The 25,934-nt window shown below is 39.8% G+C and overlaps 1 protein-coding gene across 10 annotated transcripts in view; it reads right to left on the bottom strand.

Annotated features, from left to right (window-relative positions):
• nrxn3a (neurexin 3a) overlaps nucleotides 1-25,934 on the bottom strand; it is a 205,492-nt gene that overhangs the window by 147,396 nt on the left and 32,162 nt on the right. For 8 of the 10 annotated variants that reach the window (XR_007884294.1, XR_007884295.1, XM_051396253.1 and 5 more), the window contains one exon: nucleotides 25,561-25,629. Coding sequence is in view for 8 of the 10 variants with exons in the window: in XM_051396253.1 (XP_051252213.1) it covers nucleotides 25,561-25,629 (69 nt within the window). In the remaining 2 variants the exon portion in view is untranslated. The remainder of the gene's footprint in view (nucleotides 1-25,560; nucleotides 25,630-25,934) is intronic. The other 2 variants (XM_051396256.1, XM_051396254.1) reach the window with 1 other exon arrangement.

Below are 25,934 nucleotides of genomic sequence, written 5' to 3' on the forward strand. Positions count from 1 at the left end.
GCATCTATGGCATTAAGCACAGGTTTCTAAGGGGAAGCCTCTGGATCCCACAGGGTTATGGCACAAAGGAGTATGAGTCATTCCCTGATTACTCTAAGATATTTTGTTTTCCAGACTGGCGAAGAAGGTGCTAATTTTTCCTCCTTTACTCTGGGTGGCTGTGCTCCTTTTGGTCGTGCTCACAAGGCTCCCACACAGGCCTCTAAAGGATTTATAATCATGTTCTCTACCTCTGTGTGTGATTTTGAAATAAGGGAAGTCAAGAAATGTGCTTGTATTTGCTTTAAATTACATGTGAAGGCACCTCTGTCCAGACCGGCAGGTATCAAAAAGAATTTTACTATACTATACTATATACTATATACTATATTACTATACTACTATACTAGCATGTTTTCATCTTGAAATTGATATTCAAATAAGTAAGAAATTGAAGATTATTTATTTCTTTACTGTGCACATGTGCAGAAGGTCTTGACCACCGCACACACCTCACGGGAGCGTGCAGAGTGGAAAAGGAAAACATATTTAAAAAAAAACCTAACATATCATTATTAGACCAGAACACATTGACAGGCTACAGTAAGCTATATACTGTATATATATTTTTGGAGAGGATTGGGAGTTTTTCCATGTGTTGCAGTGACATTTAGTAATATATTCACAACTCATGCATTACTTCTCAAAATAACTCCTATATAGACATAACCAGTACTTTGTGCAACTTTAATCACCTCTACAAAAACATCTTGTGATGTCTGCTGATCCAGCTCAGTATCACGCCAAAGAGTGTAATAGACCTGACGCTCCACGAGACGATATTGTGTCAGTTTTGCCTAGACTGGAAAAGTACACACATGTATGAATGTGCAGCAGGGGGCGATTAAGACAAACGTAGCATAAAGAGCAACAGGCAGGAGGTCGGGGTGGGTGGGATGGTGAATCAAACACAGGACTTGCACAGAAGCTGTGTCTCGTGTGAAACCAAAAGTCTCTGTTGACTTATATCAATTAACTAACATACTTATATTAGTTGAATGGACCCTGCTGACAATCAAGAAAACAAGCTTCCATAGACTTCTCTTTAAGCTTTCATGCACACTAAGTTGCCAGTTTGTTAGATACACCTAGCTAAAAATAATTCAGTCTAATACAACAGTCCTGCCACCCCATTTATATCAATAAAAGGTAGGCTAAATAACAGAAACACCTCTCTGTATAGTGTCAATCCAACATGGTCAACATGTGAACAGAGAGAATGAGAAATGGAGAGAAAAATATTGCAAAATTAAACAGGTGTACAATATAATTAACAGGGTATAATGGTTGAAAGGTAGAGGTAGAGATGAAGGGATAAAAGGAGAGAGATGTTGAGAAAAAGAAAGGAAACCAGAGGGAGAGAGAGAGAGGCCAAGAGCTGGTACCCAAAGTGGGAAAGATGAATGATGGGGTCTAAATGAAATGTCATTCCCAGTAATGGGAAAAAGTCCCTGCCAGAAAGCAGGTCACTTAAATTGCAAAAGATATACTTAAGCAGCGTTGCCTGGAGCACAGTGCGCTTGACAAAACTGTTAACATTAACTTCCCAAAATCAAAATGAATGGAGGGAGGACAGAAGGGGAGGAAAGGGAAATAAAAATGCATTGCTTTCTGCTCGCGACCAATGCAGCCTGGCTGCTGTCCCTGGGATGGTATCAGCACTGGCAAATAGAATGCTTATGGGTCACACACACACTCTCACTCACACACACACACTCACACACACACACAATGCAAACAGACACCTTTGCAAATAAGCATTACTCTCTCTTTCTTGCTCATGCATATCATATGTCATCTATTTGTACATGTGGCTCTGCGGCATTAAAGCATGAGCCAAATTGAGTCTGGCAGCTGTACATTGTTTCTTAGAGCTCAGCTTTGTTGTTCCTTTTAATGACTATCTCAATAGTTTGTTGACTGCAATAGTCACGTCCGCCATGAGTAAAACATACAGCCTCCAAACCGGCATTACGGAGCACGCTTTCTCTTTGAAATACACACACTGCCGCTGGCAGAAATCAATAGGAGGAGGATAAAATGCACTTCCATTTAATTAAGATAACCAGCACATTCTCGCTCATAATCTCTCTCTTTTCCTCCTCCATCTCTCTCTCCCTCCCTCTTCCTTTCTGTGCCGCTACCCGTGTCATTCCCCTCTGGGGGTGGTGAGAAATGTTGTCGGTTGGAATCTGGATTTAATCGTTTCCCAGATCGACGCCATGTTTTTCTTCCCCTGAAGCGTGTTCTCACTCCCCCACCCCCACAACCTCCCTTTTGAAATGTCGTCTAGGGAGTGTTCTGCAGCCGAAATGTGTTTGCTCTGGGGCAATTGGACTATTGGGGTTGACATCTTCAGCTGAACGGGTTACAATTCGTTGTGTGGGTCTGTGTGACAATGCAGCAGTGCTCTGCTGGACTGTTTTCAGCTGCAGTTTGTAGCAAATAGCTCAGAGTGCCGCTTTGGCCTCTGAAGACTGGGGTCTGAAAAACGTAGAGCGAAGGAATAAAAATCAAAAAGAAGGTGCTTATCTCACTGTCCACGCTATGCATTAGGCAGTTAGTATTTTCAAGATTGGACAACCGCCCTGATTTTTACACACTACTGTTAAAGGTTGTAAAAAATAAACAGGTGAGGTCATTTTTAGTTTTTATGTCTATACACTATCATTAACTCTGGACGTGAACACATGGTGTGAGGAATCATTGACCTCTTACACGGAACACACCCAAGTAGGTCTTCACTAAGTTTTGGGTGGCTGAAGTTAAAATATTTGGTTTTACATATATAGTGATGAAAATGTGGGATTTATTCTACAAATAACATGTTTATTCTTATATAGGTCATACATTTAAATATAAAATATATAATGCATGTATTATTTTAAACATTCCATATGTGTCTATTTTTGGGAACATGCTAGCCTTATGGGCTAGTATGTTATATTCAACATTATATTTATTATATTTCAAATCAGTTATTGGAAACACACTTTTATATCTTAATAGCATTATTGTTTTCTTGTGTAGGGCTATTTACAATGAACATGTTGCTTAAAATGTAATGCTGTAATGCTGCACTGTAAATTCTTAAACTGAGTAAAATGCCGAGATACTAACAAACCTAAAACCCTCAGTGCCTGCAGGCAGCTAGGCTTACAGATATCTTTCTCAGCAGAAATAGTCCTGTCTATTTTCATTTCAAGTCTAAAAAGACAAAGATCCTCCCAGAGATACTCAAAAACTCTGTCCCAATGCCCTGCCTCTTTGAAGACACACAATCATACTAGCCTTCTACGTCTATGAACTGCTGGCTTAGAAACTGAATGGTTGGGGAGTTTGAGGTTCATGGAGTGTCATGGTATAGATACTGTACCACAGGGAGCTCTGTTAGGCCTAAGATATGGGGCCGGTTTCAGTTCATTCAAGCTGGTATCAAGTTCATTGATTGCACAAGTTGAGTACAGTAACTGTGAAGTCATTCGAGACACTAAATTAGTCATAATAAAGATCAAATGTATTTGGGGTATATGAGACACTTTTCACTCTACATAACCATAACTAACACCAACTTCTTGAAATGGTAAACAATTTTACAGATGATTTCATGTATTTTTGGCTAGTACAGACATCTTCAAAAGAGGTAACAATATTAAAATGTATTAATTCTGAAGTCAACAGTTTCAAACTGATATCAGTCCAGACTGTGTCTTTCCTCGGCTGTCCCCTATGTATTTAAAAGCCTTGGAGAATGGATTCTATAAACATCTCTTTTTCCGAGATTTCCTTCTGATTTTATCACAGTTCGTTTACTGCTCCCAGCTAGCTGAATGCCATGCCAAAACATCAATGTGTGTCCTTTCTCTTTTAACCACAATGTTGTTTGATACAATAAATAATCAGTTTAGGTTTCCTGTGGGACAGGAAAAACGATTCTTCTACTGTCCTTCCCCACCCTACAATCTGACATTGTTACTGAGCAGGTGACCACACAAGTCATTCTGCAAACAAACAACACTGAGAACAACTGGCTGAAAACTTAAAGGCTTCCTGTCCATGAGTGTCGCTATCAGCTCCACTGTAATCTAAATAAATTCTGTATACAAACATAAGCTTACTAATATACATCTGAGCACACAGGTACTAGCTTCTAAACATTGCAATCATAATTATCGCTGTAAAGCTGTTAAAATGGTTTCCAGGGACAGATAGCAGCAGCAACTATATTCTTCTCCTGCTTCTATGGTCAACATTACTCCCATCCTAATGTTATTTTGTGTTTAGATATTCACATAAATATGCACAACAAGTGAAAAAAAAGTCCCTTTTCTCCTATGCTATCAAGCAGGACCGGACTGGAACCTGGTCATGGATGAGGTATTTACACCTCACCCCCGCAGACAAGAACTCATGTCCTGTCTGTTCCTCCCACCCATGGTCTTCCACTCCTGTTGGTGCTAGTATCAGGCCTTGTTGTCACGACTGCTGCTCACAAACCAGACTGGACACACACACACACACACACACACACACACACACACACACACACACACACACACACACAATTACCTTTTGAAAAACTTTAACAAAACTTGGATACATAAAATCCCACTGTTGACTAGATTCCTGAGTGGTCAGCTAATGCGGTCAAAATGAATGTGGATCAATGCTGTTTGGAACTACTGGTTGCTCCTGCCTATTCTAATCACAACAGAAGTCTATGGAAGTGTTGCAACTCTCTTTTCAATGGCTTTGGAGTTTGCATATTTACCAAGCAGCAATCTCCGTGGCTGGTAACATGGAAGGCAGAGTAAGAACTATCAAGATGGCAACAGGCAAAGCCGACCACACTGAGCTTCACAACAGCTCTTCAGAAACCTACGGGTGCATCCCAGTGACTACGCCGATTCTTAATAACACAGTCAATGGCATTTACTACATCCAGCAGACACAGAGCATTATCATCCCATTGGAGTTGTATTTAGATACAGATCCAAATTCAATATTATGAGAAACATATCTGGCTCTTTTGATGTTGGAATCTCTGCACTTGCAAAGGAGTGTTTTATTCATTGCTAATAAAAAAGAATAATTACTGGACCTTTAAAGATATAGAAACCATTTACTGGGCAAGGTCTCACAGACAAATCTGATTTGAGGTCCTAAAATGTAAAAACAGATCAAGTAATAAATATTACATTTCTAAATCTTTTTTTTATATATATATTTCATGAACTCTTGCTCTAATATAGTATACCAAACTTACCTAAACCATTTATCACAGCAACATACACCACCCTTCAGTTAAGGATCACATGCAGTCCAGACCTGCTTTTCACAATAGGAGAACATTGGATTCATTTACTAGATAGAAGAACAAGAAAGTGACATTGTGCCTGTGAACTACTCCCTTGTATTCACTTCCCCCTGCTATTAATAAACACAGCAGGATTTTTTTTTTCTGTGCACAGGTTTTCAGAAATATTGTCCCATGATCTTTGTCTGTGGACTAGTGTCAGCTCTGATAGTTGAAAGGTTTGTTTTATCATGTGAGTAACAGTAGTATCATACACATTTCATAGTAAATGTAGAAGATGTGACTGACTGACTGGCTACAGCGTGCATTAAAACAATCTTTCAGTGTCCAACAAAAACAGATTTACAGCATTACGGATTTCTCTGGGTTTGAACATTTTTGAAACATTTGGGATAATAGCACTAACGATTTTGATGCAGAAATATTACACATTATACCTTTAACATGCTTAGTTTTCATATTCAGTGATTTTCTTGTGAACCCTGCAGTTAGCCTTTGTGTGTGCAGACAGATGTGCCACAAGAGACTGAACCTTAGAAATATATGTTGGTTTGATAAAAAATCCCTTTGCATTCTATGTATGTACTCAACTGTATCAAACTGTGTCAAACTATATTCAAAACATTCAGATTTAAAAAATTCTATTTCAAGAATATGGTTTTGTTTTTTGCTCAGGTTAAACTAAACAGATCAGATACATCTAGGCCTGTTCACGCCTGGTTTTAACATGTGTCGTGGGTCATCCAATCACAAGTGGACAGCTCTAAATATGTCAGTTCACACATTCTCTACAAATGTGTCTCGACCACTTGACCACTGATTGAATTTTTTTTTTTTTTGACAAATGTTTTTATTGACTTTTTCCAATTACAATACAAAGACACAAAACAGAACAAAACAAGGCACAGCAATAAGTACAAATAGGCACTTGAAGATATTCCAAATGTTGAGATATAAGTGGTATGTTTTACTGTTGTGGTAACTGACTGATTCTCATCATGGCGTTTAAGGAAAAGAAAAGAATAACACTAAGGAGGAACCAACATGTACAGACACAGATGGAAACACATTGGTGCATATAGAATGCTCCCACAGTCCAAAATTTGATCAGTGATCTTATTTTAAAAAATAAATAAAAAGTTATATATATATATATATACACACACACAAATTAAAAAAAAAAATTTAACAGTAGACCACAAAGCCGCAATGAAATCCTCCCCCTCCAGAAACTGCATACATGAGTCCCAAATCTTCACAAAGGTGTTTCCCTTTCCCTTTAACAACATATGTAAGTTTCTCTAGAGCAAGGCATTGTAGTAGTTCTTCAACCCAGCTTTGCTTGCTTGGTCTGTGAACAGATTTCCATGACAGTGCCATTTTATGTTTAGCTTCAAGAAGACAAAATATAACCATCTTCTTCCTGCTACTGTTTAATGTACAGCTTGCTGGGAAACATCCAAAAATACAAAGTTTGGGACATAGTGGAAGTTGTTCATTGGTGAACATAGATACAGTTGTAATAATCTCTTTCCAAAATTCTTGAATGAGGGTGCATTCCCAGGCAGTGAAACAAGCTACCTTTCTGTATACCACACTTGAGTATCCCGATTATTAGGGTAAATGCGATGTAGTAACTCTGGGGTAATGTATGTTCTCATCACCCATTTATACTGGAGGAGTTTGAACCTAGTATTTATTGTTTGTACTTGGCACTGGAAACATATATCCTTCCACTCTTCTACAGTGATTCCTTCAGTAAGGTCTGAACACAATGCTAGTCTTTTATCCTCTGACGATTCTTTTGATGCAGCTATGATAATCTGATAGAATTTTGAGATTAGTCCAGCTGTTCCATAATGGTTCAAAACTGTATTTTCTAAAGAATGTGGACCGGGGAGATTTACAGAGTTCTGTATCTTTGTTATGTAGAGGTCTGCCCAGTAATGGGCAGACCTCTTAGGTATAGATTAGGTATAGATTGTTTCAAGTTTGTCAGAAATAGAACTATGTCATCGGCAAATAATCCTATTTTATTCTCAATATTATTAATTTTGATACCAGTTATCTCACTGTTGCTTCTAATCGCAATTGCTAGAGGTTCAATGGCCAGGACGAAAAGAAGAGGGGACAAAGGACATCCCTGCCTTGTACCTCTGGAAAGAGAGAACTGATCTGAAACCCTATAGTTGGTCATCACTGAAGCCTTTGAGTCATGATATAAGATTTTAATCCAACTAAGGAAGTAGCTGCCTATTCCAAAACGGTTAAGCACTTTGAATAGGTATTTATGCTCGACCCTATCAAAGGCCTTCTCCGCATCAAGTCCTATCACAGCCATATCAGGTGTTTCTTTCTTGGCATATATAATATTCTTCAGCCTACGGATATTGTGAGAGCCCTGCCTTTCTTAAATAAAACCATTGTGATCCAGAGCAACAATAGATGGCAAGTGTGTTTCTAACCTTCTGGCAAGAACTTTTGCTATTATTTTCACATCATTGTTGATTTAAAAAATGGGAAGGTAGGATTCACACTTTGTGGAGGGCTTTCCAGGCTTTAATGTTAAGGTTATAAGTGCGTTCCGTAATGATGATGGCAGCTCACCCTTTTCAAGTGATTCTTCACACATGTTCAATAAAGGAACCAACAGCAAGTCCTTAAACTTATTGTCTATTTCAATAGGAATACCGTCAGGTCCTGGTGCTTTCCCTCCTTTCATACTGTCTATGGCCTCTGACAGCTCAGACACTACAATTGGGGAGTTGAGCTCCTTTTTTACGTTCTGTGATAGGACCGGTATTTCTATCTGACCTAGGAAGCCGTGGAGCGTGTAAGATGTGGCTGGACTTTCTGACGTATATAATTTAGAATAGAATGCCTGGAAAGACCTATTAATTTCTTGTGGGTTAGTAATAGTTGTCCCTTCCTCTGACTCAATTTCTAAGATTGATCTTTCATTCTGCATTGATTTTAAACGCCAGGCCAAAAGTTTCCCTGTCTTCTCTCCTTGGTCATAGAATGTCTGTTTCAGTTTCATTATGCTATATAATGCTTTATTTGTGGATGATTCATTATAATGTGCTCTTAGAATGGCCAGTTTCTGTCCAGTCTCTTTTGTATCATTAAGGTTAATTTCTGTCCCATATTCTTTGATATCCTTTTTCTAACTCTATCAGTTTTAGGTGCTGCTTATTAGAGATGCTGCTCGTATAACTGATCATTTGCCCTCGTATATAGGCCTTAAATGCCTCCCACCTCGTAGACACTGATGTTTAAGTAGTGTTCACTTTAAAATAGACATCAATATTAGTTCCAACAAATTGGAAGAACTCATTATCATGTAGCCATCGCGGGCCTAATCGCCATATGGTTGGGCCCTTAGTAGCTGCCTCGACAGTGTAATTGACAAGTATTAAAGCACGATCTGAAATGACAATACTTTTATACACTGTCATTCACAGTGGGTATCATAGGCTTAGAAATGAGGAAATAGTCTATGCGGGAATAAGAGTTATAGGTAGCAGAGTGACATGAATATTCCCGTCTGGAAGGGTTCCTATGTCTCCAGATATCACAAAGATTTAACTCACCCATAAAGTGTTGTATTGTTTTCCTACTCTGCATATGCGAGGTGTCCACGCCTAATGACTTATCCAGTGTTGGGTTGAGAGTACAGTTGAAGTCCCCTGCCATACAAATGTGACCATGTAGTGTTGAAGTTAGAAACAAGTTATTATAAAACTGTGTATCACCACTGTTAGGACCATATAAACATACTAAATTAATATTTTGATTTAATAAAGAGCCCTGGACGATAACAAATCTCCCTGCGGTGTCTTGTATGGTATTGTAAACCCATAATGGAACAGATGAGTGTACAAGCATTGCCACCCCTCTTGCTTGAGAGGAGAATGAGGCAGATATGACCTGACCTGGCCATCTCCTTTTTAAAGGAACGTATTCGGTGGAAAGTAAATGGGTCTCTTGAATAAAAGCTATCTGTGCTTTTAGTTGCTTCAACCTAGATGTTACTTGTTTTAATTTCACTATTTTCCTAAGACCCCTAACGTTCCATGAAATCATATTTATTTTAGTGTCACCGTTCATGATGAAGTCAGTAAACTAAGCTTATTTGCAGCCACCTTTTTACCCATGCCTTGTAATAAAATGAACAGTGTGCCTTCAGAACAAACAAACAGAACATGAAGTAACAGAAGCCACTCCCAAATGAGGCAATAACAAAATAGGCCTAGCCTTAACCCTGTGCGGTTAAACATGCACATCTCCCCTCCCTCCCATTGACCGGATCCCGATTAGACTGTAGCCTGATCCTCTAGAGGAGCAGTATAGCAACCAGCACTTTAAAAAAAATAAAAAAATAAACTACATTAGGTCGGGCATGTTCCGACGAATGTATGTTAATGCAGATGCAAAATACAATGTTCATTTGTGACCCAGTATGATTAGAATCTTAGTTACAGTAGCCTACATGAATGGACAGCAGCCCAGACAGAGTGTCTATGCCATCCATAATTTAAACTCGCCATCAGTTAAAGCTTACCATAACAGACTCTGAGAGAACAACGTAGGATAGTCTATCTTGCCACTTAGTCAGAGTTCTCTGATAGGCCTACTTGCGGCTCTATGGCTGATGACCCTTGAAGTGCGTTATGGTTGATGTCCGCCTTCTTAATCTTTCGGATGAATTTTTCAGCTTGGACTGCGGAAGTGAAGTAGTGCCAGGTTTTGTTGTGTAGAATTCGCAATTTAGCCGGGAACATAAATCCATACTCCTTACGCATTTGGCGCAGGCTTTGTTTCACTCCATCAAAAAGTTTTCTTTGTCTTTGGACTTCTGTGGAGAGATCCGGGAAAAACATGACATGGCTACACTCAACTATGATTTCACCTTTCAGACGCGCTGATTTCATAACTCGGTCTCTGTCTCGATATGTCAGGAATTTCACCATGAGAATCCGTGGCCGTGTTCCAGCCGACCCCTGCTGATCCTGTGTCTGCTGTGGCATTTTACCCAGCCTGTAGGCCTGCTCGATGGTTAACGGTTGTCCTGTTGCTTCCATGTCAAGGGCCTTGGGTAGCCATGTCATTAAGAATGCACGCACATCTCCATTCTCCGACCCTTCAGGTAGTCCAACCAGCCTCAGGTTGGAACGACGTTGTCGGTTTTCCAACTCTTTAATCTGTGAGGTAAGTTTCTGGACTTGTTTCCGTGTGGTATCGGCTAGGGTCGTTAGCGAAGTTATCTGGTCCTCCGCTGTGCTAATGCGGGTTTCTGCCTCTGTAAGTCTTTCAGAAAATGTCCCTATGGCTTTTTTTTATCTCTCGGTTGGACGAGACTACTTCATGTAGCTGTGAGGAGAAGTCATTCCTCAGGGATTGTATGGCCGTTAAGGTCTGGCTTTTGTTGCGGCTATCCTCTTGAGTTAGCGTCTTGCCAGTTGCCTGGTCTTCAGTTATCCCCATGCAGAGTTTCAAAGTCTGTCTTTTTGTCGTCTTTAGGTCGGCCTTTCCCTCGGCCTTTCGACATCATGTGAAATGTATCTTAGGCCTATCAAATATTCTGGGTCACAAATAAGCTCGATATAGATAATAAAGGTAGAAATATATTAATTCCGCCGGAGCCTAGCCCCACACGTCCACTCAGTTGCGTGCCATAACCGGAACTCTTGACTGAATTTTACTCCAGTGCTCTATATACATTAACACACACATCATTCCTGTTTGCAAAGATACATTACTGTTTTTAAATGGCTGCCCAACACTGGTACCCAACTACCAGGTGTAAACAGGCTGTAAAATTTAGAAAAATTGAGAGCTGGATCAGTGCCAAAACCAACTGACTGGTACAACACAATCACAACAAACACATGTCAGTGTTAGGTATTAGGTAACTTAACTGATGAAAGTTTTGAACCAAAAGATTGATTGGAATGGTTGATGTGAATCTGGCTTTGATGATGAAGAGCATGTGGTCACCACAAGCCTTCTTGTAATGAAGCTCTTCAAAAAATAAAGACAAATTAGAATTTCAAGGAGGCAGAAATCCACCAGTTCTTTATGACGACACAGTGTAAGACTCAAGATTCTCCTGTTGTGTTCTCTATGTGGCTCTGTGTGGTCTAATGTGGGTCATGTTATTTCTGGTGGCACCTTGTTAAAGAGATGGAGTGGACCCTGCTATAGTAGCACTTCAGGCCCACGGGATAACACACAGAGTTCAGAGCAGACACACACAGACACACATTCCAAGTACATTCCCAGGTAAGGTAAAGTGTATAGTGTAAGGACACACACACGCTACAGCTGATAGATGGTGTAATTCTCCAGGCTTTTAAAAAGGTCACTGCTTTGATCATGTCTTGGTTGCCACACAGGCACACTCACACATAATGTACAAGCACATATTGACAGAAAGAAATTAAATTTGGGCGTCAGTATTTTGATACTATTTTGATACAGATATTTATTTTGTGTTTGTTTGTTCATACCTGAAATCAGTAGCTGTAGTAGCAGTCGTTTTTTAAACTGGGACTGAGAGAAAAAGGTGCAAATCCCTGTGCTTCTTCAGTACCATGGACAGTGCTGTGGATTTATCAGTACACAGCATAGTTCACCCCAACCTCAAATTGCTCACAGCCTGCAACCAGTGTAGTAGTAGTAGTATCAATATTGCTGCTGAGGAGAAAAAAACCTGCATGTGATAAATTGTAGATCAATCATAAGGCCATTTCACTCTTTATTTAATTCACCTCTAATTAAAATGGAAATAGGTTTTTATTTTGCATAGTTGTAGCTTACTTTGAGGACGCAGGCATTTTACTGGTTACTTCCAGTATCGTTGGAATCAGCTAGTGTCAATACAGTTAGGCCAACAAAAATACTGTAAATATATAATAAAACTTTAATTCTAAATTGTGGAAAAGACTCTGAAACACAAAGTAGAATTTAGCACAGGGAAATAAAAATCACAGAAAATATAACTGAACATTTAAATTAGTTAATAATATATGAAAAAAACATTTTACAGACTTTCTTTTTGGTTTTCTCTGGGGATTAGGGTTGATTTGGATTCATTACTTCACTATGTATATCATTTTGGCTACAGTCACACTAAATAGGGACTTCTTTGTAGGGTAGTGTATTGGCAAGAATTTGGCTAAATTATGTGTTTTACGATATAAGGGTTACAATTCAATATACAAAATACATTGTTATACTGTAAGTAAGGTGAAAAAAAATGTATTTGAGGAAAACCGTCATAGAATAAAGAACACTCCTTATGCATAAAATCAGAAATTTTAAATTAAGTTGACTTGTTTATACAACCACAACATCATAGCCCTCATTAAATGTCTGGAACAACGCTACCTAGCAGGTTGGGAGCTTTAACACAATATCACAAAGCAAAATATTGTGATAAGATTTTTTTTTTTTTTTACACCCCTAGTTAATTATGTTGGCAGCCTTGCAATCAGCTTATATAAATGGCATTACTGTCATGTTGTTTCTTTACCTATCCTGTTCTATGGTAAATGGAAATCTGAAATGTAAATCTGGATGTCATCAGCATAATAATACAATTAGATACAATTTTAAAAGTAAACTGATAAATGGATATGGAATGAGAAAAGTAATGGGCCCAACACAGAGCCTTGAACTACCCCACAATAAAGAATGTGAGAACAACTGATGAAGAGCAGTCAGAAGGTTTTCTCTGCCCTTTTAAAGACAATTAAATAATAATAATAAAATTAATAATACAAATCTGGGAGAGCTGAAAAAAATTTGGTTAATATAGGAAAATTATTCTGGTGGTTCCCTGTGAAATTTGGTTGGTATATTGTGCAAGTAGAAATTTTTGACAAGCTAATGATCTTCTCCCTTAGATTTACTTTTTTATAGAATGTTTGTGAAATCATTACCTGAAATAATGCAATTTTTAGTTGCTGATTTAAGTAAATCTTTAAAATGTTAATGACATCGTCCATCGAACGCATTCACGCACATTCACACACCGATGCACAGGATTGGGAGCAATTTGGGATTCAGTATCTTGCTCATGAATGCTTTGACATGCGGCAGGAGGAATCGAACCAACAACCTTCTGATTAGTCTGCCCATCACACACACAACATCACACCATCACAACACGCTTTCATACTTTCAATACTGCCTTTTAATGCTCATTGTCTCAGAACTCTCAGTACTGTACATTTCTTTCAGTGGGCAGGGTTGGTAGATGCCCAGGGCTGTCAAAATCCAAATCGTAATGAATCACCAGGCCTGTGAAGATCATCTTACCTGGTGTTTACACAGCCAGTGTGAACTTTGGATCAATTACATCTGCATTCTGTCCTCTCACTCATTGACTTTGCCAAGTTGGAATGTTAGCCAAAAGCTAAACGCAAAGTGAAGCAAATGACTCGTGATATGACAAAGGGGGCACAGATGGACCAGAAAGACCTGAATATGAATATATCAGATGCAAACACACACAAACTCGCCAGGGGAAAAAACATATATTGGCACTTGCAGAGGTCTATGTGTCATGTGCATATGCTGAGATGGAAGTACTTTGCTTTACACACACTACGCATCTTTGTCTTTTGGTCCAGATCACACATCAAAAGGCATTTTCAGTGTAAGGCAACTGGATGACTGACAAAGCCAATCGAGGGTGAAATCTGCATTAAATGAAGTTCTAAATCTCTATGGACAAGGGTGGGTGGGGGGGGGGGGTGGAGGTGTTAAGCAGAGAAGCCGAGAATTCCCAGGGCTCATCATCTCCTGATTATCAATGTCTCCTCAAGGTTAGCAAGAGTATACACCTCTGTAGAGCAATGAAACCTGATTAGCTGATTAACATACTCCTTCCATAATATCGCCACAATTCATTACCTATAAAGCGAGTTCATCATCGCTCCCCAGGAAACATTGATTCTTCCCTCCACACACACACACACACACACACACACACACTAATGCACAAATTGTATACATAGAAACACGACACATACACAGCTACACATAGCCAGTGATCAAACTATAAACTAGATTTTTGTTTTATACATAATGATAATTGAGTGTTACGTATAATCAGATAAGAAACTGGAATATCATCAATTTTATATCATTAAGGCATGAACAGAGCCAAAGAGAGTCCAGACAATAGACTGGTGTCATTATTAGGCACAACTGGCCTGAGCAACTAATTTAAATAATCTGTAAGACAAGGCAACAAGGGGGCACAGGGGGTCAGAGCTTCCTCAAAGCACCCCCTGAAAATGTCTTACTTTTTAAAATATAGAATTATTATATTAATTTGCATGAAAGTGAATTTTAAGATAAATACAATTTTAATAATATTATGTAAAATCAACCCCTTGGTTTGCTCAAAGTTCATGTGTTGAAAAGACAAGTTTGGCTGTACTAGGCAGTGTGGATGGTTAGCCAGGAGTTTTAAAAAAAGGTTTTTGTGTTGTGGTTGCATAGAAAATTCCTGTGATGATAACAAGGTGGACTGCTAGCTTAGAGGATGATGGAGGTGAGAGGGTAGCAGCGACAGGGAAGAAATCTAAGACAGAGAGGGATTATCTTTAGACCGAAAATGAGAGTGCAAGGGAAAGTTGCACTGCCTCTGCAGGCAGTTCTGTTACTGGCCCCATGGATAGAAATCAAGATCGGGTAAAAGGACCAAGGTGTCCTCAACTTAAGGTTTACCAGACTTAGCAATTTAGTCGCTCTTGGTATAAACTATATCCTTGGGTGGAGTCTTCACTCCGCACAGAAGCAGCTTTCTGTTTCTATCTTTCAGGTTTGAGAAATTATCTTTATTACTTGGTCAAAATTATCAGTGTTCACCATAAAAACGCTATGGAAATATGGCCTGAATGTAAGGTATGGAAAAAAGTGGTTCAGGCAATTTAACACACTTTTGTGATGATCATTCTAAGACTATACAGGAAAACAGAACATCCATGCACCAGGTAATTGAGTCACTACAGTTTACATCTTGTCAAACTATTGGTCAGCAAAAGAGAGGATCAACACAGCAGAAACTGCAGTAACCTTTTAGAGCTTCTTACTCTTCTTAGGAAGTTTGACCGCACTGTAGCAAAGAAGTTACCTGATGGGCCTGGCATGTGTACCACAGCATTCAAGATGAGCTCATTGCTACTATGGCAAACATAATAAGGGAGCAAGTAGGCCATGAAGTGAAGAATGTAGAACACTTTGCTTTGTTAGTTGACGAGACTAAGAACATTTCTATTGTTGTGTGTTACCTGAACAATGATGATAGGATATTCATGAAGAATTCCAGGACTTCATCCTTACAGATGGGTTGGATGCACAGTCTTTGCCAACATCAGTTAAACAGACATAAGTTAAATGTAACATAGATAAAAACACATGTGTTGTCCAGTGTTGTGACAGGGTTTCTGTTATGTTTGGGTACAACAGTGATGTCCAGGATAGATTTTCCCAAAAAGTGCCACAAGCACTCTACATCCACTGCCATACCCACAGGTAGTCGATTGTGTGCAATAGTGCAACAACTGTGCAATTTTTTCTCTTGATAAGTCATTCATCAGTCATACAGTCAAGTCATGTATTTGTTAAGTAGCAGAGAGAACTTGAGAACACTGCAAAGATGGCTGAATGCCTGCCACCATTGTACTCTGTTGGCAATAAAGAAAACTCTCCCTGCTGTGTGTGTCATTTTAACTGATATATGCGATCAGTCAAATACTCTTAGGGCCAAAGAAGGTAGATCAGTGATGAGATTAATTGACAGACATTTTGTTTTACATAACACTATGCTGGAGAGTATTTTCAGTATCTCAAAAGCACTGCACCTGCAGTCAAATCATTTGGACTTGGCAGCTGCCAGTAGTTTGTCTCTTCTTTAGTTGACACTCAAGAATACGCAGACTGCTGCCACATGGAATCTAATTAGGGAAAGAGCTAATAACAAGTGGGCAGAACTTGGCATTGAGATGCTTCGCCCTAAGGTTGAAAAAACACACAACCTTCCCATTTGTAAGATTTTGTTGTGAACTTTAAAACACAGTCCAGACATCCTTTGGAAACCTCAAATGACTATTGTTACCACTGTTGCTAACAGACCTGGTACAACTTGGTTCCAGGAAGTACTTTTCAGGCTTACTCCACCGTGCTGCCTTTTTGGATTGGGATACATGAGTGTGTGGTTGGCGTTGCACTGCTGCCCCTACTAGACCAGTGAGGGGTTAGACTTGGATATTCCAGCCCAGTTGAGAGAACATCTAATCTCCAACAGCATTTGCCTCTGGTGGCCACCAACAGCAACAGTCCATAAAGGCCCCTATACACTGTGTGATAACCGCAATCTTGCAGGTTCATTGCATGACACACTGAGCAAGATGGGTCTAAGGCCGGACACACAGTGATTTGTTAGGAACAATCGCCCAATTGGCAAGATATATTGCCCTCTTCACACCCCATCAGTAGGAACACTGGAAAAGCTGTTAACTGCATGGGGACATGTAATATAAGACACATTGTGGGTTCACGTCTGTTTAAAGTTAATGTATGTTTTGGTTCAGGAACAGTTGGCAGTTTATTGCTGAATGCTGAAATGCCATTTTCAATGATGAAAGATCTATTGTGCATTTCAAAATGCATCTGAAGGACTCTTTCTATGGGGCAGTTGTGTCGCTCAAGGGCAACACAAGGGGCTGCCAGATGTGTATTTTGGCTAGTGTCTTAGGGACCTGCACAAAACAGCTGCATCAGCTGGTGGGATGGCCTTCTGATAAAATCTTCATTTCAATCTGTGTCATAGTTGCTAAAGCTGCAGTTCTCACCAAACTAGGAGCACTGTTCTGGGTTGACAACCAAAGCTTTCACTAAAGCCACTTTTACACTGCATAAAAAAAACCACAAACACCTTCCAACATCTGGTTTTTCTCTTCAGTTTAAGAGGAAATAAGAAGACTGGTCACTGGCACTCTTTACAGCACTAAGAGTGCTGTGGAGATAGCACCGGAGATGTGAGACTAATGCTACTTTCTACTGTTTACCAACCCAGTTGTCTGGGGCGTCCATGATGTTGAAGGCAACATAAAAAAAACAGTAAGGCAAACTCGTCTACTGGCAATGAGAAATGAGTCAATTGCTGATTTTTTGCCCGTTTCCCTGCACTTAGGAAACCTGCATATACATGCTAATTTTGGTGTAGAACAGGTACACATTTCTATCATGACTGTACATTTTGTCTGGGACAGTTAGACAGCACAGTGTGCTGAAGCAACCTGAATGAAACTCCGGTTCTATCAGTATGTGTGCAGTCCTTTAACTCCATACCCAGCTGGCCCCACGCCGCGTTCACTGAGTTCATAGTGAGCTGAATGGTAGCCTGACTCCTTGCTTATAGGGGATTCCACCACTTGATGGGATGGAAGTGCATCCATCTTTGGAACCTCTTATGGGTAACCGAGAGTGAAGACCATCAGTGGGCTACATTGCACATACTGATAGAACTGAAATTATATCCAGAATAACTTCTGTTTGTAAAAAATAACATTTGGTAACATACATATTAAAGGGTTCATCACTTGAGTCTTTTTGTGGAATGTCTGAAAATGGATATTATTGCATAAATTACAGTTTTGTCATCACAATGTAAATATATTTTTTCCACAAAAATGATCAATTAATGATCCAAACCTTAAAATCCTCTAGCTAAGAAAAACTAGGAAAAGGAGAAGAGCAATAGTGTCAGTGCTGTGCTCTCTCTGTTTTGTCTGGGTCTGTTGTTTTTGTTGCCACTGCTGTTTGTTGGCATATGATGTCTGCCAGCACGGGGCACAGCATAGTATGGGACTGCATGAACAGCTCGGGCTCGCCAAGAGTTTTTTTGGTCTGAGTCACAAGGCAAGGTGTTAGTGTGTGGAATTTTCTAGATCCCTTCTGTTATATTTAGATGGTATATTGAGTACAGTGAATCACCTACAGTATAAATATATTGTTGTCAATGCACACATCCACTGATGCCTATAAACATACATTACATCCATCCATAAAGGATATATATTCCAGTATCCACACATATGACAGATAATAGGGGCAAAGAGTACCAAGTTTCTGTTGAAGCGGGCCCTTTTCCAGTATGGGGACCTGTTTCTGTGACCAGATGGGAGTAAAGTGCAGAGACTGAGTTGAGGGGGTGTGTGGTATCATATGTTAGAGTACACATGATTTTGGAGACTCTGTGCATGCTGCAGGTGAAGTTGTTCCTGCTGGAGACAGCGCATTGCAGACTACGCCCACTCATCATAGTTAGCCTGTAAAAATGTGTGTCCTGTGGCTCTGGTGGGACCTCAATAAATAAATAATAATAATAATAATAATAATAATAATAATAATAATAAGTACTATTTTTGTCAGTGTTTTTCTTATTTTTGAACAACTACCAACTTTATATTAATCTTCTCTCAATATATACACACATCTAGTTTTTAAAGAAAATCATGCAATATGGTCCAGTGCAGTTGTGACTTTTCACTACCTTGCTGTTGTTACTATTGATGACCACCCAGACCTTTAACAGTTACGCAGCTTTTATTTAGACTCTTTCTCGTAATTTGAGGTCACTTCAAATACAATTCATGTTATATTTATATATAATATTTGATTAAATTAAGTATGGTTAAAATATTATGTCATTTTGTAAGCAGTAAAATGTATAGATGTTAGTATAAGGAGTTAATAGCAGTAAAGTAAGCAGACTAGACCATTTGTAACAACTTACAGTACGATATAGAGTACAGATATGTATATAGTAGCTTTATATTAAACCCATTTCTTTTTTGTCATTCTTGTCACTTATCTCATCTTAACTTGTAATATCTTAACATAATAACATACTTTATTTAACTCACCAGCTTAACTGCTGACATCTATTAATGCAGTGACATAACTAGACTCAAATACCTAGTAGGCAAGTACTCAGTTACCAAACTAAAGAAATTTGACCCCTGCTGCTTTTTCTCCTAGATTATATGTGAGATTGTTGTATCACCAGTTCACCAGAGAATTAAGCTGGTAATTAAATCTTATGATAACTGATAATAATGGCCCACATAATAAAACAAAACCAAAGCTTTAAAGCAATCACCCTCTTGCAACAAAGGTCACATGAAAACAGTCATTTCCAGGGTGAAACCCAGTTAACATACATAAGGCCTATACAGCAGCACTGCTTTGTTCTCATCAAACCAACAAGGCAAAGCCTCACTGGGTTTCACAAGAACTAGATTTCACCTTGAGTCTACATGCCCCCTAGGCAGACCCATCCACCTACCCCCCACCCCCTCTTGTCGCTGATGCTGGGCTATCCCCGCCCTCCATGTCTGGCTCTCTTACCAGCACTCAGTCAAGCGTAGAAAACACAACTGTCCAAGCACCCCTGACCACCAACCCCCAACATGTCTGTTCCTCTCCACTCTAAAACCATCATGACATGACTGATCCACTCAGGAACACGCTCATTGGATTTTCTGCTTTACTTTGCAATTTTTCTTACTATTAGATGAATCTCTATAGCTGCAGGATTACACACACACACACACACACACACACACTAATACAATAAAATGGATGATACAGGGATGTTGAATTGATTTGTACGCATGTACAAATGACCTATTTTGTTGTTTTAAGAATTTGTTTAAAGAGGACTTGCTCCCAAATGCTAATCCTTTCAGAAAGTAATCATTCCAGATGACAGAGATGGTGGTTCAAATGTAGCAAATACAGATGACATCGGGTTTGGAGAAATACAATGGGTAATTTGGAGTCATTTCTTTTTATTTTACAGATTATCAGCAAGTCAGAATTGAGCTCAATTTAAGGACAGAGGCAATCTCGGCTGTTATTACAGATCACAGGGGGGCTGCAACCAATACTAGTCCCGTTCCAGTAGGACTTTAGATATGTCTGTTAGTTTGATGAATGAGTTAGTGTGACAGGTCCACTAACAGTCAGATAGACTGCTGATAACAACTAATGGTGTGCTTACCCAACAAGCCTTGCATGGTGGTGTTACCAGGCACTCAGACATTAAAAAGCACCCCCCCCAAAAAAAAACGGCTTAACGTGATTTTTAAGCCTAGTTTGGACCTAAGATTCACACTAAGACAAGTTGACACTTGCAGGTACTTGCAATATGCTGGTCTGTAACATTCTAAAAACCTGTGCAGCTAGGTGAGGCGGCGTATCGCTTGTGTCATACAAATTGATGAGGTGGTTCTCTCTTACCTCCGTAACTCATTTGTTTGCAACTGCTTTGTACCAGCTGACTTCCTTACAAGATGATTGGCCGTTGAAACAGGGGACATGTCTTACATTCTAAAACCAGCCACTGGAGATGTGACAATCGGCCGGGCCAGTTCACACCGCTGTGACTTTTCCCTGCAACGTTCTGAAACGGTTTCATCTCAAAGTGAGTCTTGGATCTGAACTGGGCTTTACATTCTCCAGTTGTAAGAATGTGTAGTCATCACACACCAAATAAATGTTTTTTTATTTTGACAACCGAAATGTGACTCGTGCGTTACGTCCTGACCTGGCATGTTTTGCTCTATATTTTGCTGAACCCCAATAGTGGAAGCTACTACTCTTGAGTGTCCCTAGCTAGGCTAGCTATGGATTCCAAATCCAAAAAGAAGAACAGATAAGGAATCTGTGTGGACAGATTTGTTTGCTTTCACCACCAACGCCGCTGGCTTAAAGGTATGCTTCATCTGCAGTTAGAAATCAGCATTATAGGGTTTAAATATGTTTTGCATTTCCAGACAGATGCTGACCCCTGGGTTGGACAATGAAATGCAATCCAGAAATGCCAGCTTGACTAACATCCATGAGTATGACGGCTTATCGGATGCTTTATTGATGGTGATGTTTTATTTGTGGATTTTACTTTGGAAAATCATCATCCATTTTGATAATCACCAGGTAAACAAAATAAGATTAAGTTACAGAGTCATCTACCAGGATTGTATGATTGCACATAATTTACCGACAAGTACAGTGTGTTGCTCTATAACATGGCAAAAGTCACCAATATTGAGCCAGGTTCAGTGACATTCGTTTTGCTTGAGCCCTGTGTCCGTCAAGACTCATAGGTGTATTGAAACTAAAATTGTAGGTAGACAAAACTGCATTAAGAGAGCGAGTGTGAACAGAGAATGAAGGTAATAAAAATGGATAATACTGGAAACCGGTGGTGATTTTAGAAAGAGAAGCAAGAGGTCAACTGAAGGCAACAAAAGAGGTACTTAGGGGAGTGAATAAGGAGTGAAAATGAAGAAGAAAGCAGAGACAGCAGGGGAATGCAAAGCAGCGACAGAGATAACAGAGGCAAGGGAGCAGATCGACCAAGAGAATATTAAAGTAGAGAAAGAAAAAGAGTCTAACAAGAAGAAATCTAAATAAATTAAAATGAGGAGAGAAGTGTTCTGTTTCAGTCCATGACAGTAAAATGTGACTCTTCGACGGCAGAGACACAGTTTCCTATTATCCCCTTCTCTCTCTATCTGCAGCACTGCCACCAGTGAGCCGCCATGCAAATAGAGCCAGAATGGAGCCTCTTGTCTTCCTAACAGGAGCCGACAGGGAGCCTGATGCCTAATAATGTCCATCTCGCTCAGGGATTAGACACAGCAACAAGGAAGAGAGACAGGTGGTGAGGGGAGAGGAAGCTCCAGGAGCTTACACGAGCTTTGTTCTGTGAATGGGGGAAGCCATTACAGGTGTACACAGCAGGCTGCGACCAATTACAGCTTCTCAAGGCAAACACCCAAAGACATGTTTCTGTACTGGGGCTGCTAACGCTTTCTTCTTGCACCCGCCAGGAACATTAAATCCCACACTGTAATTTCCACATTCCACATTTTGTCCACTAAATTTGTCGTCATCAACCCCAATATGGCGCCACTCTCCAATGCAAGACCAGCTCTTATGTTTCTAACTAGCATTTCAAGGTAGACTGTTCATATGAGTCTACACTAACTGTATTTTAATGCATTATCGACACTTGAATGTGAACGTTGTTTTACGGAATCCAAAGATTTACGGCAGCCAGCGTACAGACAGCGAGCAATGAACTTCACATGATAATATTCACAACTCGGATTAATTTTATTGAAAGCCTTGATTCTTTTGATTGGTGGACCCTTACGGACTAAAGGAATATAAATAATGGAGGAACGGACACAGACCGTAAGATGTTTTTTTCTCGTTTGTTTAATGTGGTAGTCTGAATGAATTGACGTTATACTTTGGTGTTCATAATTTCCGTAAAATTAAGTGAAGGATTGAATTGTGGAGAATCTAACAGATCTAACAATGTGCAGCATCCATATTGACAAAAGTTTAAACATTTATATTTGTTTAGACAATCTAAACGGCTAAAAACTCAAGCGGGCCACCCGGTGGGTTTTAGGCCAACAGCTACGTACAGTCTGTGGTGGTGAAGTCAAGCAAGGTGTATTTGACAGTTGGCAGGTCAGTAAATGTCGAAACTATGGCTATACTACACGTCTGTGTAAATTGTCTGATAAAAAGAAATGCATAAAGTAAAGTAAAGAAGGATTATTTCTGTGAAAATCTGGAATATGAGTAAGATGCTTCCATTCACGTGATGGGTATCAAATCACTTTAAGGGTACTGGTATTGTAATCTTTTAAACAAATACCGAGCCCAAAGGTTCAGAAATGTCCCAGAATTACCTTGAACAACCCCATTTTGTCCCTTCCCCCACGGTCATCTTCAAAATGTAATTTTACAAAATGTAAGAAACGTTTTTTGTTAAAACCGACAATCTAACTGTGGTATGTTTTATGGCAGTTTCTATTTAAAATAATGCACAGAGACACAAAGGACTGCTCCTTTTGCACAATGCATTGCTGTCTTTGTGTTTGTCCAATGCTGTGATTGTGAAATAAGGTGTATCTAGTGCTTGTAGTAGTGCTATTATTATTAACTACTGCCATATACTTTAGGCTACTACATTTCTATAGCAGTAGAGGCATGTTTGTCCATGTGCACTACAGGATAAAAGAAAAAAGTGTGTGGGACAAACACCCTTAAAAAGGAGCATGTGCACTGTGCAGCCAGCAGCAGAATCAAATATACAGACCCTGATACAGATTATAGGATAACTTTAGAGCAAAGGCAGAATGAAAAAGATGGACTGATAAACTATTCTCTTCCTATCCTTAAGATAGAAGTTATAATTAACATTTCCAGGACACATTTTAAGTATACTGTTTGCCAAATTGCGATACAACCTGTTTCCAAAAAACCACACACACACACACACACACACACACACACACACACACACACACACACACACACACACCCACACACACACACACACACTTGCATGTGAGTGTAATAATCATGTGGGGCTACGGTATTGTGACTGACAGACAGAGCCGAGTCAGCAGCTGCAGCAGAGAAGAAGCTGCTGGTGCGCCTGCAGCTGGAGGAGGGCAGAGTTCCAGAGGAGACACACTGCACTCAGCTGACACTGTGGAGATGATACAGGTTCAACATGTATGTTCACTGGCAGTGTCAGTGGGGGGTGGGGGGTTGCAGACGGCAGCAGTTACTGAACAGTAATGCAAGAAAATATAGGATCATGTCATTATGATATAGTATGGGTCTGTTTAGCATTATTGTACCTCTGCATAGTTAATAAAACAGTTTCATCTACACTAATTAATCACTGGTTTAAGGCATGACCAACAGGGTTACCTCATCAACTCAGTGAGGAACTTTGAGAAGCGCAGTGGGAGTCAGAGCTGATTAAGGAGGACTTTGTGGTGCACAAGACCTATTTCTAGTCCATAGTGTCACAAAAGTATGAAGGATATGAAGGGAAATCTGAATTGGTTCCATGTTAGTTTTGGTCGTTACACCATGATCAGTTTTTTCATATTTAACAGCGACACTGAAAAATGATACGTACTGACACAGGTCGAGTCCAACCCATGACCGCTGCAGCAAGGACTCACCCTTGGTACATGGGCCGCCAGCTCTACCAGATGAGCTATCAGGAAACCCCATATTTCATACATCATTAGACATTTTTAGGCCTAAAATTTTGATGATAAATCACAAGACAACTCCAGGGCACTCTCTTTTAAAAGTTAGACCTGAAACTTTCTGTTTGCCTGGTAAATTTGTGTGTATCCTTATCCAAAGAGTACCTCAAACTCAAATTGAGTCCAGGAAGTGCTCCTACCCAAACCTTTTTTTTTTTTTTTTTTTTAAAATAGGTCACATTTTTAGTCCATGTCAAGTCACGTCTTAATTTTTTCAACTCAAGGCTGACTCAGGTCTCAAGCCTACAGATCAGCAGGTGAGCTTTCTGTGTATTTATTCATATCCAACACTGATGTCAAACCCTGAGTTCCAAAGGAAAGCAAGAAATGAGCCACTGCTACCTTCCAGTCCATTTCAGGCTCACCCCCACACATAACTCATCCACTGGATCATTTAGTGAGCCACCCTCCTGACCTGCACTGATCTGTAGCAGCTTTAAGGCAGTTTTTGGTTTTTGGTTTGATTAGCGGCATTCTCACCAGCATACAGTTTTTTTACAACTACAACAAACGGATTAGGTGTGAACATCACCTTAGTTAATGAATTAAAGAGTTAAAGACAATGCTTGTCAGTTCTTTGCCAGAAAGAATCCTGTCTGGCCTCTGCTTCCATCAGCCGGTAGAAGGAATGAATTAGAAATACTGTCATTTGAACTCAGCTTATGTAAATGTCAGCAATGAGTAGAAACCCTGATTTAGTGAGGAAGAGCGTGGAGAGGCTTGTTCTTATGAAAACTGATCCACAGTGACTGTTGTTTACTTTGCATCACTAAAGTGTCTCACAGCGTCCCTGCACACACTGTACACACTGTACGACATTCTAACGAATTACCCCACACACACACACACACACACACACACACACACACACAAAGGAAACACAAAGCAACACGCTTGCTTTTTTCCTTCTCCTTCAATTAAGGTTGGCTTAATTACTCGCTTAATCCAGCACCCTTGGTGAGAAACCATTACAGAAGAGACAGTGAACACAGACAAGTAAACACATTAGGGCTCTCAAACACTCACAGAGCAAGCGTCGCTTTTCATAGAGGCGGAAAAGGAAAGATTTCGAAAAAGCTGTACCTTTGCTTTTAGCTAGAAGAGCAGGAGGAGGCGGAGAGAGAAGAGAGGATCCGCAGCCGAGAGCCGGACCGGGAGGAAGGAGAAGAGGAGACGTGAGTTCAAATTCCAGCACACGCAAACATATCAATGTATATATGAATACATGTCGTGAGGATACATCAATGTACAGTGGCAACTATAATGCAGGTGTACATCCAAAACACTTGAAACATGCAACCATATCAGGTACTAAAGGACCTCTGAATGTCACAGCAACACTGCACACAAACAACTACACACAAAGGCAGACAGCACTAACTACAGAATGGTGGGTTAAA

Source organism: Dicentrarchus labrax, unplaced genomic scaffold, assembly GCF_905237075.1.
Source record: "Dicentrarchus labrax unplaced genomic scaffold, dlabrax2021, whole genome shotgun sequence".
NCBI classification, from domain to species: domain Eukaryota; kingdom Metazoa; phylum Chordata; class Actinopteri; family Moronidae; genus Dicentrarchus; species Dicentrarchus labrax.